At 39.7% G+C, this 14,358-nt stretch overlaps 1 protein-coding gene across 1 annotated transcript in view; it reads left to right on the top strand.

Annotated features, from left to right (window-relative positions):
* Positions 1–14,358, top strand: part of LOC121370025 (opioid-binding protein/cell adhesion molecule homolog) — an 87,726-nt gene that overhangs the window by 35,190 nt on the left and 38,178 nt on the right. Inside the window, 1 exon segment of the mRNA XM_041495120.1 lies at positions 13,179–13,292. Within this exon segment, the coding sequence (XP_041351054.1) occupies positions 13,179–13,292 (114 nt within the window).

Here is a 14,358-nt window from a genome sequence, read left to right as displayed (position 1 = left end):
CTCCAGCTATGTTTCCAGAAATAACATAGTATATATTTGAAGTGTTTCATGAAAGCTTCAGCTATATTCCAATCTGATTAAAATTAGCTCTACTGGTCTACCAGTAGATCTAACAGCATTGCTTGGACTCCCATGTCCAGGTGACATTTCATCTATAAATAACAATTTAAATATCGACCATTACACTTCGCCTTTTATAGCGTTATTCGGGAGCATACAAATTCTAAAAATATCGGTCGAGACTATTTATGCAATAGGCGAACTTATTGGTCTGTTTCAACATTGAAAAAACAGGGGGAAAAGTGCAGTAATAAAGTGCAGGTATAATCAGAGATAAGATCTTATATAAATATATATATATATATATATATATATATATATATATCTATATATATATATATATATATATATATATATATATATATCACACGTCAAAACACCAACACACTTTGGAATCTGTATTAACACTACGCTGACAAATTTACTTGCCGCAGTAGTTAATTAACAACAACAAATAATAACAACCCAGGACTAATCACTTACTTAGTTAATCACTAGGTGTCTAGTTTACACAATATTCTAAACACTTCACCGTGATACACACACACGTGTGATAATTGAGAAACGCTGCCAGAGGAACTTAATTAATAAAGGAATTACAACTCTATTCCTAACTGGTTAATTTTTAATTATCCCTAAAATACTCATTCAGTGACCTTGTAATACAGAATTAATACTGGTACATATCACCATAAAGACAATAACCTACAGTTTACCTAGGTCCTCTAGGATGACTGGCTAAGCTTTATCTTACCAAATACTCGTATAAAAATATTAGAACAGTGAAGCCTACAATTTACTTCGTCAGATTACCGGAGACACTGTCTAAAGAATACACTCCAATTTCATGGCTCACACACGTATCAAACAAATCACAATTTTCCTCTGGGTCGCGTGCTACCCTTCTGGCCATAGCCCTAGTCATTACACACGCAGGATATCTAATCTCATCAACCTCACATTCTTCTATTGGTAAAGGGCTGTCTTCAATTAACAATTTGTCACCTTGCGGCTGGCAACACTGACTAGTCAAATCGTTGCCCAACAAAACTATGTTTTCAATAGGCAAGTCCTTCACAACACCCATAACGACTGGTCCCGTCACAAACTTCGAACACTAGAAAACGTTATGTAACCAGACAACCAATTTTTTCTCCAGTAACCGAGGTTAAGGCCAAACTACGTCCTATATCTGAATTTTCAATACCAGCTAAACAATCTGACGTTATGAGAGACTGGCTACACCCTGTATCCCGATAGATTGATATTGCCTTAGGACTCAACTCTTGTTTCACATCACAAACCATACCAGTGGACACATACGGGTTTACCTTCTCTGCCATGGGACTAACCATTAACTCTCTCGCTAACGGAGCTGACCTCACTAAACCGACCACTTGCGCATTATCGCGTTTCCTTTTAAAACAGTCCCCGACAAGATGGTTATCCTTTTTACAGTAACTGCAATGTGGACGAAAAGTTCGTGCATTGGCTGATAACGCAGGCCTATCCTTACTTTGCCCACCAGGGGTATTCCTTGTCTGACTAGCTGACCAACTAGATGACTCTCCCCGATAGTTACTTTCCCGGGAAAACCCTGGCTGAAATGTCTTCTTATCACCCTGTTGTATAGAGCTACCCTGTACTGCCTGAGCTTTGTGTATTAACACATAATCATCTACCACTATGCCTGCCTCCTCTATCTTTTTGACATCACGATCCTCTAAATGAATACGTAAGCTAACTGGTAATCCATTTTGAATGTCCTGTAAGATCAACAACTCCCGTAACTCGGTATATGACTCTACCTGATGAGACACCACCCATTTATCAAACATCCCTGCCTTCTTAGCCACAAACTCACTATAAGACTGACCCTGCGTTTTTCTCAACTCGCTATACCGTAAACGATAATCCTCAGGTCGTAACTCCTGAGCCCTCAACACTGCAGACGTATCTAGGTCGTACTGACTTGCTCGCTCATCACTCATTGAATTATAAGCTACGCTAGCCTTCCCTTTAAACTTAGACACGGCTAACAATGTCCACTTAGACTGCTACCAATTTAGCTGCTTAGCGGCCCGTTCAAAAAGTTGGAAGAACATATCTACCTCCTGGTCGTCAAATACAGGCACTGATCTATAAGCCTTCGACATGTTAAACCCATTTCCTGCTTCTCGTCTAACTTCTTCAGTATTCAACTTTAACTCATGTTCCACTTTTAATTTTGCTAACTGGAATTCTCTATCCCTATCTCTCTCTTCTCTCTCTCTCTCTCTCTCTCTCTCTCTCTCTCTCTCTCTCTCTCTCTCTCTCTCTCTCTCTCTCTCTCTCTCTCTCTCTATCTTCCTTTTCTCTATCCCTCTCTTCCCTTTCTCTCTATCTTCTCTCTCTCTCTCTCTCTCTCTCTCTCTCTCTCTCTCTCTCTCTCTCTCTCTCTCTCTCTCTCTCTCTCTCTCTCTCTCTCTCTCTCTCTCTCTCTCTCTATCTATCTAATGCACGTTCTTCTCTTTCGTACTCAAGCTTTTTAAAAGCTAACTGTTGTTCCACAATTAACTCATTTACCTCTATCTCCAGAACAATCTCACTGTCTACCATAACAGGCCTATCACCAAAAACTTCCTGGATAATAATTGTCTTTATATCACTCGCGATTTCAACTAATTCGGCCTTACGCGCTCGCTTAATTTCCACTACACTGAGCGTAGGCCTATCCAGCAAATTCTTATCCATATTTAGGTATGATGCACTTTTTTTTTCTTTTCTAGTGAACAACGTTGCTACTTCTAGTTAATTTGTAAAAATCATTTATAAAGACCCCATTTACAAACAATACTTTTTAAATATGCATGTCCCGTTTTAGATCCGGGACGAGCACCCCAATTTTTACTCCTGTCACGGGGATCCTATAATACCCGTAACTGAATAAAACACGATTATCCAAATATCTCTTCTAACTGTATATCTATTAGATCACTCTGTATCGGGCAGTCTATACCCGAGTGGCTCGGCTCTAGGTATAATCAGAGATAAGATCTTATATAAATATATATATATATATATATATATATATATATATCACGTTTAGTTCACTAGAAAACACAACAAAACACAATACACTTTGGAATCTGTATTAACACTACGCTGACAAATGTACTTGCCGCAGTAGTTAATTAACAACAACAAATAATAACCCAGGACTAATTACTTAATTAGTTAATCACTAGGTGTCAAGTTTACACAATATTCTAATCACTTCACCGTGATACACACACACGTGTGATAATTGAGAAACGCTGCAAGGGGAACTTAATTAATAAAGGAATTACAACTCTATTCCTAACTGGTTAATTTTTAATTAACCCTAAAATACTCATTCAGTGACCTTGTAATACAAAATTAATACTGGTACATATCACCATAAAGACAATAACCTACAGTTTACCTAGGTCCTCTAGGATGACCGGCTAAGCTTTATCTTACCAAATACTCGTATAAAAATATTAGAACAGTGAAGCCTACAATTTACTTCGTCAGATTACCGGAGACACTGTCTAAAGAATATTGGTACAATACAGTATTAAAATATTTAAAGTCACATCAAGCACATCAAGGTTATACAACAGAGAAAAATATATTTACCAGTCCAGACGGACTACGTTCCCCGGGAGCCTTCCAATGTTTCTTCCTGATATATCTAAAATCCTAGCTATTTATTCAAAAATCTCAGCGACAGCGAATATCGCCTGGGGGCATAACGCGGTACCTCACATATCATGTGATATTGCCACAACTCCCAGAGACGGTATTTTTTTTTAGATGGCCAGACAGACCGACGCCTAGTTCGCTAGAACCCACGGTCGTAAAACCGCACTACCGGAGGTATTACGTAACTACTGGCCACATGGCCTCCACACCCGGTCTGGGTGTGTATTAGGGGGTACGGTCGCGCGGGGGTATTACGTAACCAAGCTGCACACGGCCCTCTAAAACAATTAACATCGCCACAGGCGAAAAGATAAGAGCATGTTCCGTCACATATACATATGAAGTATTTCATGAAAGCTTCAGCTATATTCCAGAAATGACATAGTATACGTATGAAGTGCTTCATGAAAGCTCCAGTTATGTTCCAGAAATGATATAGTATGCATTTGAAGTGTTTCATGAAAGCTCCAGCTATGTTCCACAACTGACATAGTATATATTTGAAGTGTTTCGTGAAAGCTCCAGCTATGTTCCAGAAATGACATAGTATATATTTGAAGTGTTTCATGAAAGCTCCAGCTATGTTCCAGAAATGACATAGTATATATTTGAAGTGTTTCATGAAAGCTCCAGCTATGTTCCAGAAATGACATAGTATATATTTGAAGTGTTTTTGAAGCTGTGTTCCAGAAATGACATAGTACATAGTTTATATTTGAAAGCTAGCTATGTTCCAGAAATGACATAGTATATATTTGAAGTGTTTCATGAAAGCTCCAGCTATGTTCCAGAAATGACATAGTATATATTTGAAGTGTTTCATGAAAGCTCCAGCTATGTTCCAGAAATGACATAGTATATATTTGAAGTGTTTCATGAAAGCTCCAGCTATGTTCCAGAAATGACATAGTATACATTTGAAGTGTTTCATGAAAGCTCCAGCTATGTTGGCGGTATGTTTATTTTTCTTCTAGTAATGACTCTAGAATGCTCCATATATTAAAGTCCTTATGACAGCAGGTAATAGTGTTATTAATCATTTGCGTCATTAATATAATACCAGACTGTGCTATAGGTCTAATAACAAGTTGTATCCATCTTGACATGCGCTGAATCCAGTGGGGAGCTGGATATGATCACGTTTCCACGGGCTTTAAAGAGACCCGAAAATCAATGTATAATGAAGTTTACATTGGATGAATGGATGAATAAATGAATTAATGAATTAACGAATTCACTCATTTCTTCAATCACACTAATGTTCGTGTTTGTACTCGTCTTTCCATGATTTGACACCCAATAGCCGATGCATTTTTCGTGCTGGGGTGTCGTTAAACATTCATTCATTCGTTTTTCCATAACATACGAAAATATTCTTTCTAAATATATTGGTCACATCTCTGTGGATTTGCTTGGAAGTCATATTATTTATAATACATATATTTGTCAGATGCCCCATGCCCTTTCCGTTCCGTACGCTTAGGTTTATATGAAAAATATATCACATCCATTAGAATAAATTAGAGTATAGATATAATTTAAAAGAGAGAGAGAGAGAGAGAGAGAGAGAGAGAGAGAGAGAGAGAGAGAGAGAGAGAGAGAGAGAGAGAGAGAGAGAGAGAGAGAGAGAGAGAGAGAGAGAGAGAGAGAAAACACGTCTTAGTTCGGAAGAAAGAAAGTTTGTTTTGTTTAACGACATCACTAGAGCACATTGATTAATTAATCATCGGCTATAGGATGTCAAACATGGTAATTATGACTCGTAGTCATCAGAGGAAACCCGCTACATTTTTCCTAATGCAGAAATGGATCTTTTATATATACTTTCCCACAGACAGGAAAGCACATACCACAGCTTTTGTCCAGTTGTGGTGCACTGGTTGGAACGAAAAAAAAACCAATTAGCTGAATGGATCCACCGAGGTGGTTCGATCCTGTGATGCAAGCGCCTCAAGCGAGCACTCAACTGTCTGAGCTAAATCACGTCCCGAATAGTTCTGAAAGTCATTTTACAACGTTTTAGTTCCTATACAGAATGCTGTTTTAAAATAACACAACAATAATAGAATACAGCTCTTAACAATACGCTTGTGTTTCCAGAGTGCATGTTTACAAAAACATATGTGACGAACCCATGATTTTACCATTTAACACACGCCTTACGATAATGTAAACATCGTAAAACAGCAACACGGCATGAAGTCAATACGCTATGCGAGATTTGTCGATATTTTATCAGCGTGCTAATAAAATAACATCAGGTTTAATCACACATTAACGTGTGCTAATATTGACTGTGAAAACACCAGCGTCGCAGGAATCTCATCGACCAATCAGCAGGCATTACGTAGACATATCTCCCAACGATCGTTTACTAACTAGGCCCCCGGGGTTTATTTCCGTGAGTGGGGATCTCGACCGAGTTGCGATTAGTCGTAAGTTCGATCCTACTTTGTGGACCCATTGGGCTATATGTCGTTCCAACCAGTGCTTCACGGCTGGTATATTAAAGATCACAACAGGCGCTTTTATGCATATACAGGCGTATTTCTGTAAATCATAACAATTATCCAAGTGTAGAGGCATAGGATTTTCGCTAACATATTAACATCTTCTCTGGGCTAAGACAATAATAATAAATGTTATTCTTGTAAACTTTAATATGACGGTGTAGAGAAGAATAATGTACAATTATTATATGAAAATAAAGCTGACAAATAGCATATACTGATATGTTTTATGCTAAATTGGTGGAATCTTCATTAGATATAAGAACATATATAAGTTATTTCATACGTGGCTGCAGTCGATTTATTGTAGAAATATTCCGACACCAAAATCAAATATATATATATATATCAAGTTTGCAACCATGGCTGTGGATAGAATTCAAATATTATTTTAGATATTAAAATTAAGAAACATTTTTAGCAACAAGCAGAAACTTGAAGAACACTGATTTTGTTATTGTTACAGATTTGTCGACAAAAAACTTCAAAAACAAATACATGTAGATTAAAATCAAGTTTGTAATAAATATATGTGTATGTGTATGTGTATGTGTCTGGTCTGTGTCTGTGTGTGTGTGTGTGTGTGTATGTGTGTGTGTGTGTGTATGTGTGTGTGTGTGTGTATATATACTCTTCAAAAAAAGAAACGCAAAAGGGTACAAATGGGTTATAACTCCGATTTTATGTTTCCTACCGGTTCATGCTTTGTGAATATAAGGTCATTGCGTGTCCCAAACACATTCCCACGGTTACATTCGATAAAACGCAGCTACTGTATAATAAAGTTCCAAAATGTGAATATTCGCAAAAACGCAGCCACGTGCAAACCATGTCACCACTGCACATGCGTTGTCTGCACGTGCAACATGAACACCGACAGTATAAAAGTGCAGGGTGTTCGCTTGCCTGGCCTCTGTATCTGGCCGACAGTTGACAATCCAGGACATGCCACGTCTCAGTGAACCGCAGAGAAACAATGCCATCGGCCGACTAGACGCAGGCGAATCCAGAACGGCCGTTGCCAGGGCATTCCATGTGTCCCCAAGCACCATCTCCAGACTGTGGGACCGTTACCAGCAACATGGATCAACACGTGACCTCCCTAGATCCGGTCGACCACGGGTCACTACCCCCGGGCAGGACCGCTACATCCGGGTACGCCACCTTCGGGAACGATTGACTACTGCCACCTCCACAGCCGCAGCAATACCAGGTTTGCGCAGGATATCCGACCAGACCGTACGGAACCGCCTACGTGAGGTAGGAATTCGTGCCAGACGTCCAGTTCGAGGTGTCATCTTAACACCACAACACCGTCGACTCCGACTGCAGTGGTGCCAGATTCATCGACAATGGCCTCAACTGCGATGGAGACAGGTGTGGTTCAGTGACGAGTCCCGATTTCTGCTCCGACGTCATGATGGAAGATGTCGCGTGTATAGGCGTCGTGGTGAACGTTATGCGGCAAACTGCGTGCAGGAAGTGGACAGATTCGGCGGGGGTAGTGTCATGGTGTGGGCAGCCATCTCACACACTGGCAGACCTGACCTGGTCCACGTGCAGGGCAACCTGAATGCACAGGGCTACATTGACCAGATCCTCCGGCCACACATCGTTCCAGTTATGGCCAACGCCAACGCAGTGTTCCAACATGACAACGCCAGGCCTCACACAGCACGTCTCACAACGGCTTTCGTACAGAACAACAACATTAATGTCCTTCCTTGGCCATCGATATCAACGGATTTGAACCCAATTGAGCATCTATGGGACGAGTTGGACCGACGCCTCCGACAGCGACAACCACAGCCCCAGACCCTGCCCGAGCTGGCAGCAGCCTTGCAGGCCGAGTGGGCCACCATCCCCCGGGACGTCATCCGTACTCTGGTTGCTTCAATGGGCAGGCGGTGCCAGGCAGTTGTCAACACACGCGGAGGCCACACCCGGTATTGACTCCAGATGACCTTGACCTTGGTGGTGTGTCCTATCACTTACTCACAATGGACTAGAGTGAATTGTGAACAATCCTGCAACATTTGGTAATTATCGGACTCACCATTCAATAATTAAATCAATTCTCCAAATGTTACGACAATGTGGTTTTGCGTTTCTTCTTTTGAAGAGTATATATATTCAGATGATCCATTAGACAAAAGCTTCCTGTTCGTTTTTCTTTGGTAGTGATTCCATCTAAGAGCATGTTTGTCTTTCTTCAGTAAACTAAACTGATTCATTCCATACAAAGTTATATATTAAATCTAGTAAGTGCAGCTTTCTATTAAAACAAACTCTCATTTAACCACTGATGTCCACGGTGTGCAGATATACTCTGTGTAGAGGATGACTTTAAGTATGTTTGTTATTTCTGTGAAGGTTTTGTTTTTCTTTTGTGGATTTATGTTGTTAAATTTAGTTATTCAGATTTAACAATTAATAATGTTCTCTATGCAGAGTTCTACTGTAAAAAGTTTATTTAATTATAAATTACATTTTCCATGCAAATATCAACCATAAGTTACGGAGTTCCCTCCCATTCTGCCTACAACCCACTTTGCCTACACCCATTTTGCCTACAACCCAGTATGCCTACACTCAGTTTGCCTACAGTATGACAACGTGACATCCCCAGTTAATAGTGGGACAATCCCTATTACTGAACCGTTCTCTTACAAAAGCTCAGCCTAACATTTATGAGTTCATAAATAAACTGAAGGACGTTGAAGAGAAAACCAGAAGGACACTGATCCAACTTGACCACGGGGCAGCTCCAGTACCACGAAAGCGGGTGTATCGTGATATTGATACACGCCTTATGAAGGCTGAAGAATCAACTTCAACAAGGCCGCAAAACTCCTTTATAGTTTTTAGACGCTGCCAGCCACTTGATACAATTGCAGTTGTAAATATGACTTTGAACTTTGTACAAAATATTTGTTTAACATTTCTGGGTCATTTTAATAGTTTAATCGTTTTTGTTGTGTAATGTTAATCGTTTTTATAATAAAATATGTGTTTGTCATATTATTTTGTCATGTTATTTTATACATAGGGACCATACATGGAATGTTCCACTTTTAACTGGGGATATCATCTTTTCATACTGAGTGTAGGCAAAATGGGTGTAGGCAAAGTGGGTTTGAAGGCAAAATGGGAGGACACCAGTTACGGCCTATCTGCTTTGGCAGACTCGCAGGTCACATTTAATAGACTAATTTAAATAACTACTGACGGCGTATTTTGAGGTGTCCTATAAGATCGAATTATATTCTATTAATATGAGTATGTATATATGTATGTATGTATGTATTTATGTATGTATGAATGTATGTATGTATGTATAGATGTATGAATATCTATATAGTGTATGTGTGTCGAGGTTGACTGTTACATACATAGATATTAACATACTGGCGCAGGGGATAATTAAATCCTTTCTGGCCTCACAAATTGTCCCATGCCGTTGCTGGGACTCGAACATGTGGCACCGAATCGCCCGCAATGTATGTATGTATGTATGTATGTATGTATGTATGTATGTATGTATGCATGCATGCATGCATGCATGTATGTATAAATTATATGTATGCATACATGTATGTATAAATTATATGTATGTATTGATGTATATAAGTATATATTATGTATTTAATAAGGTAAATCACTTCCACCATTATCCTGTACAGTATTTAAATTCCACCCAGAATTAATTTTAAAGATTTTAAACACTTTGATTTCTATTTAAATTTTAAAAACATAATTGCCTTGATTTATGTAATATGTTATACTTTTCCCCACAGATCTAAAACGACAATGTGGTTTTACAGAATTATATTTTTTTATATAAATAATAGTTCCCTATACTTGCCATTTGTGACACCCAATAGCTGATGTGTATTTTTGTGCTGGGATGTCGTTAAACATTCATTCATTCATTCATTCATTCATTCTGTACAGTATTTATTTATTTATGTTTGTGATTGTATAATGCCGATAAGTTGTAAAAAGATAAAGCAATAGAGAATTTGAATTTGAATTTGAAGTTCAGCGAGTACATATCGTTCCATGTAACATCCCTCATTTATAGCGGCATTTAAGCCTAAAACTGGTCGACCAAAATGTATTAGGAATCCAAATGCCAGCATTACGGAAATCACACCACCAGGGTCGTGTAACGGCTCGGCGCGCTTTTATCTTCCTGACATGTGGTCTGTAGAGTGAACATATTGTTGAATTATTCACAAAACCGTTAACAAATCACATGGTATGAGTGGACGATGCACAATTTGAACTGACAGTGGCATATTGATGTTGTTTTCATTCTGAGTTGAGTATTTTTCTCAGAAGAATGACTAATAATATTCAATGCAAGCTTTAAACTGGAGAGTGTGCGATGAGTGATAACAATATCATGTGGTTATGAATGTGCCATGCGATTGAAACTATTTAGTCAGTGAATGTTTCATGTTTTACCTTAACGTTTCTATACGTGGTATTTTAATAGTTAATGTGTTTTATCTATGAAAATTAACCCGTTTAAGTAGCCTTACACAAGAACCCAATTTACACTATCAAACGATCCTATTCCTCGACGTAAACACGAATTCTGCGGAATTAAATGTCTCACATATCATAAATTTCCCGGTGCACTGTGATAAACATCCATAGGTGCACCTATAAACCAAGTTTCATTGATTTAGGACAGACTTTGTGAAAAAAGAATCTAAATGCGAAAATTTAACACAAAAGGTGACGTCGTCGCCGCCGCCATCGGAAAAGTAACACCTATATCTCGCCTTTTTACTTCGTGAAGATGAGACAAAAATACTATCACAAACACCCACACCTTTTGTTTAAGGCCAAAGTCTCGGGTTGCCTTTCTGGTTCCATTGCCTTAATACGTATACTGAAGTCCAGTATAGACATTACATGTCACCAGGCCAACGAAAAGTGATCAACGTACTGGTGTATGTTTTCAAACTTATACTAATTGAATTTTCTTATTTAAGCGAAAAAGTAGAATTCTAGCCTCTTGAAAAAAATACAAAAATAAGCCTGTTATTAATCGAACAGTCCAGTCAATCTAAAGTTTAAAAAGTCCAAACCTAGAACAAATTGTAACATAATTTATTTTTTATGTAACTTACTGTCAAAGACAGCAACGACATCAAATGTGCGTTGATGTAGATGGGGGGGGGGGGGGGGGGGGGGGGGGGGGAGAGGGTGGGGGGGGGGGGGGGGGGGGGGGGGGGGGGGGGGGGGGGGGGGGGGGGGGGGGGGGGGGGGGGGGGAGAGACTAATTGTGCATAAATTAAATATGGCCATATGGCCGCCAAATAGTACATTTTTCAACAATATACACGTGCCCATACTAGATGCGAGCCAGAGAATACTACAACTAGACCAAATATAAAACACTAACATCGTTTTATAGTTCTGCAATAAAATAGTTGTTAGGTATCTAATGTATCGTGAACTAATTTTATTTTTGTACTGATGGCCTTTTCATCTTCGTGCGTCCATTTTAGCAAGTCGGGAGCCATTGCTAACCGGATTAGGTGCACCATTAAATGCAATGAACGTCCGTCCTTATAGAGACCGTATCAGTTACCCTGCAAGGCAACCTTGAGACAGGCAGTCGGTATTAATTGTCGGTAACTGAATAAATGACAAAGACGGCAATTCTGAATCCCGACTGATAATCAAATTTGCTAATTACATGAAAGTTAACAAAATGGCAGAGGACAAAACAATAAAGCGAACTGCAATTACCCACACCTTCACTGCTGGTTTCAAAATTGTCCAGTCTATGAAATAAGCAGTGGTGTGACAACGTGTACACACCAAAAATGATTACATTAGAAAGTATCGGCGTAACGTGTGAAACTTCAATTGTACGAACATGTCTGCCAGCGGTCCAGTCCTTGGATTTTTGTTTTTTAATTTATATATTTACACTCGCGACCGACAGGATATTGAATATTTAAGACATGGAAGTAAAAAAAAAAAAAAGAAGATCCGTTTGCACTTTAACGTCAACTGGAACAGAAAGGAAAATTAGTATGTATGAATTGAATGTACGAGAGCCAAGACAAACGGTTCGCAACACATGCTTTAATAACACTATATATATATATATATATATATATATATATATATATATATATATATATATATACATATATATATATATATATATATATATATATATATATATATATGTATATACACTCTCTCCCCAACACACACATTCAGACACTTCCAGTGATATTCACAAATAAACATGTGCTTCATGATACACAATGGTTGGCTAAGAACTTATACACAATGTTGTTGCTGAACAAAATACCCACACACACCCACCCACCCACACACACACACACACACACACACACACACACACACGTGTAAATGCATATATACTAAGTCAAATTAAAAACTTCACAACCTTTTCATCTTGGCTAATTAGCAAATATGACAGAAGAACGTGTTAAATAAGGTATTTTTTATTGTATGACGTCCAAAGAAAGAATAGGAATAAAATGTTGAGTCAAAAATCTGTTTGATGCGCCCACAGCATTAGGCAAAACCACAAACAGTCAACATGGTAATTCACAAGAAGGGTCGTCTGATAAAATCACAGGTTCAGTAGCGCGTATGCCCTCCATGTGTACCCACAGCTGCAAGGCAACGCCTCCTCATTAACTGCCTGATGCGTGTAAAGACTGCATTAGGGATACGGCGCCATTATTCCACTAATGAGGCACCAAGTTCCTGCAAAGTCTATGGAGGGTTCCTGAGAGTGCGCAGGCGTCTTCCCATCACATACCAGACGTGCTCGATGGGATTCAGGTCGAGCGACCTTCAAGGCCAATCCATGACATTGATGCCCGCGTTCCTCAGGTAATCCCTTATCAAGATGGCCGCGTGGGGCCTGGCGTTGTCATGCTGAAAGATCAGGCCTGGACCATGAGCTGCCTTGAAGGGCACAAGTTCCTGGGCCAGCACCTGGTCGCGGTATGTAGCAGCGTTGAGGTTGCCACGGATGACAAGAAGTCGAGAAAGTTAATTTCCACAGAAAGCATCCCAAACCATTACACTTCCGCCTCCGAATCTGTCAACTTCACTGACACAACACTGACCATGACGTTCACCACGTCGTCTCCAAACCCTCTGCCTGCCAACGGCAAATCGCAGTGTGAATCTTGATTCCTCGCTAAACACGACTCTATTCAATTCCTTCTGAGTCCGTCGTTGCCCACAGTTGACGTTGACGTCGATGAAATTGGGTCAAAATGGGTCCAACATATGGGCGCCGTGCGTGGAGGTGAGCGGTTCACAGCCGATTTCGGATTGTTTGCGTAGACACCCGACGTTTGGTTGCTGTAGCTGTCATGAAACGGTTGCGGAGGTGACGTGACACAATATTACGGTCATCTGCCTATGACGTCACACGTGGTCTACCTGATCGGGGGCGATCAGCTGTGGTGCCCGTTTGTTGTACTCGCATCCGCAGATCATAAATTGCCTGTCGACTGTAACCGAACGTCCTTGCAATGTCAGCTACTGACGTTCCCGCGTGCATCATGCCAACGGCACGTTCACGCTGCACAACTGTGAGGCGTGGCATCGAAACAGGTTGTAACAAATATCGTTTTAATGTGTTTTTTCGTTGTCAGACTACTGTGAGCAAGTAACGATGAAAACACGTGTGCTATTGTAGTCACCTGACCAGTGGCACGTGCAAAACCACTTTTGCCTCAATGGTGTTGTGCACGTGCTATGGATCGGGTCTCGTGGGCTGTGACTGGCTTCAAATGGAGTGTAGACATTGCCATTACAATATTTATTCCTAAAACATACCTGCTTTCAACACACATTGGCTTTATTCAAATTTTAGATTGTGAAGTTTTAATTTGATTCAGTATATATACATACATACATGCATACATGCATGCATACATACATACATGTGATTACTATTATAATTTGCGGGCGATTCAGTGCCACAGGTTCGAGTACCAGCAACGGCATGGGACAATTTGTGAGGCCAGAAATGATTTAATTATCCCCTGCGCCAGTG

Source organism: Gigantopelta aegis, chromosome 4, assembly GCF_016097555.1.
Source record: "Gigantopelta aegis isolate Gae_Host chromosome 4, Gae_host_genome, whole genome shotgun sequence".
NCBI classification, from domain to species: Eukaryota; Metazoa; Mollusca; class Gastropoda; order Neomphalida; family Peltospiridae; genus Gigantopelta; species Gigantopelta aegis.
This window is presented reverse-complemented; position numbering and strand designations above follow the sequence as displayed.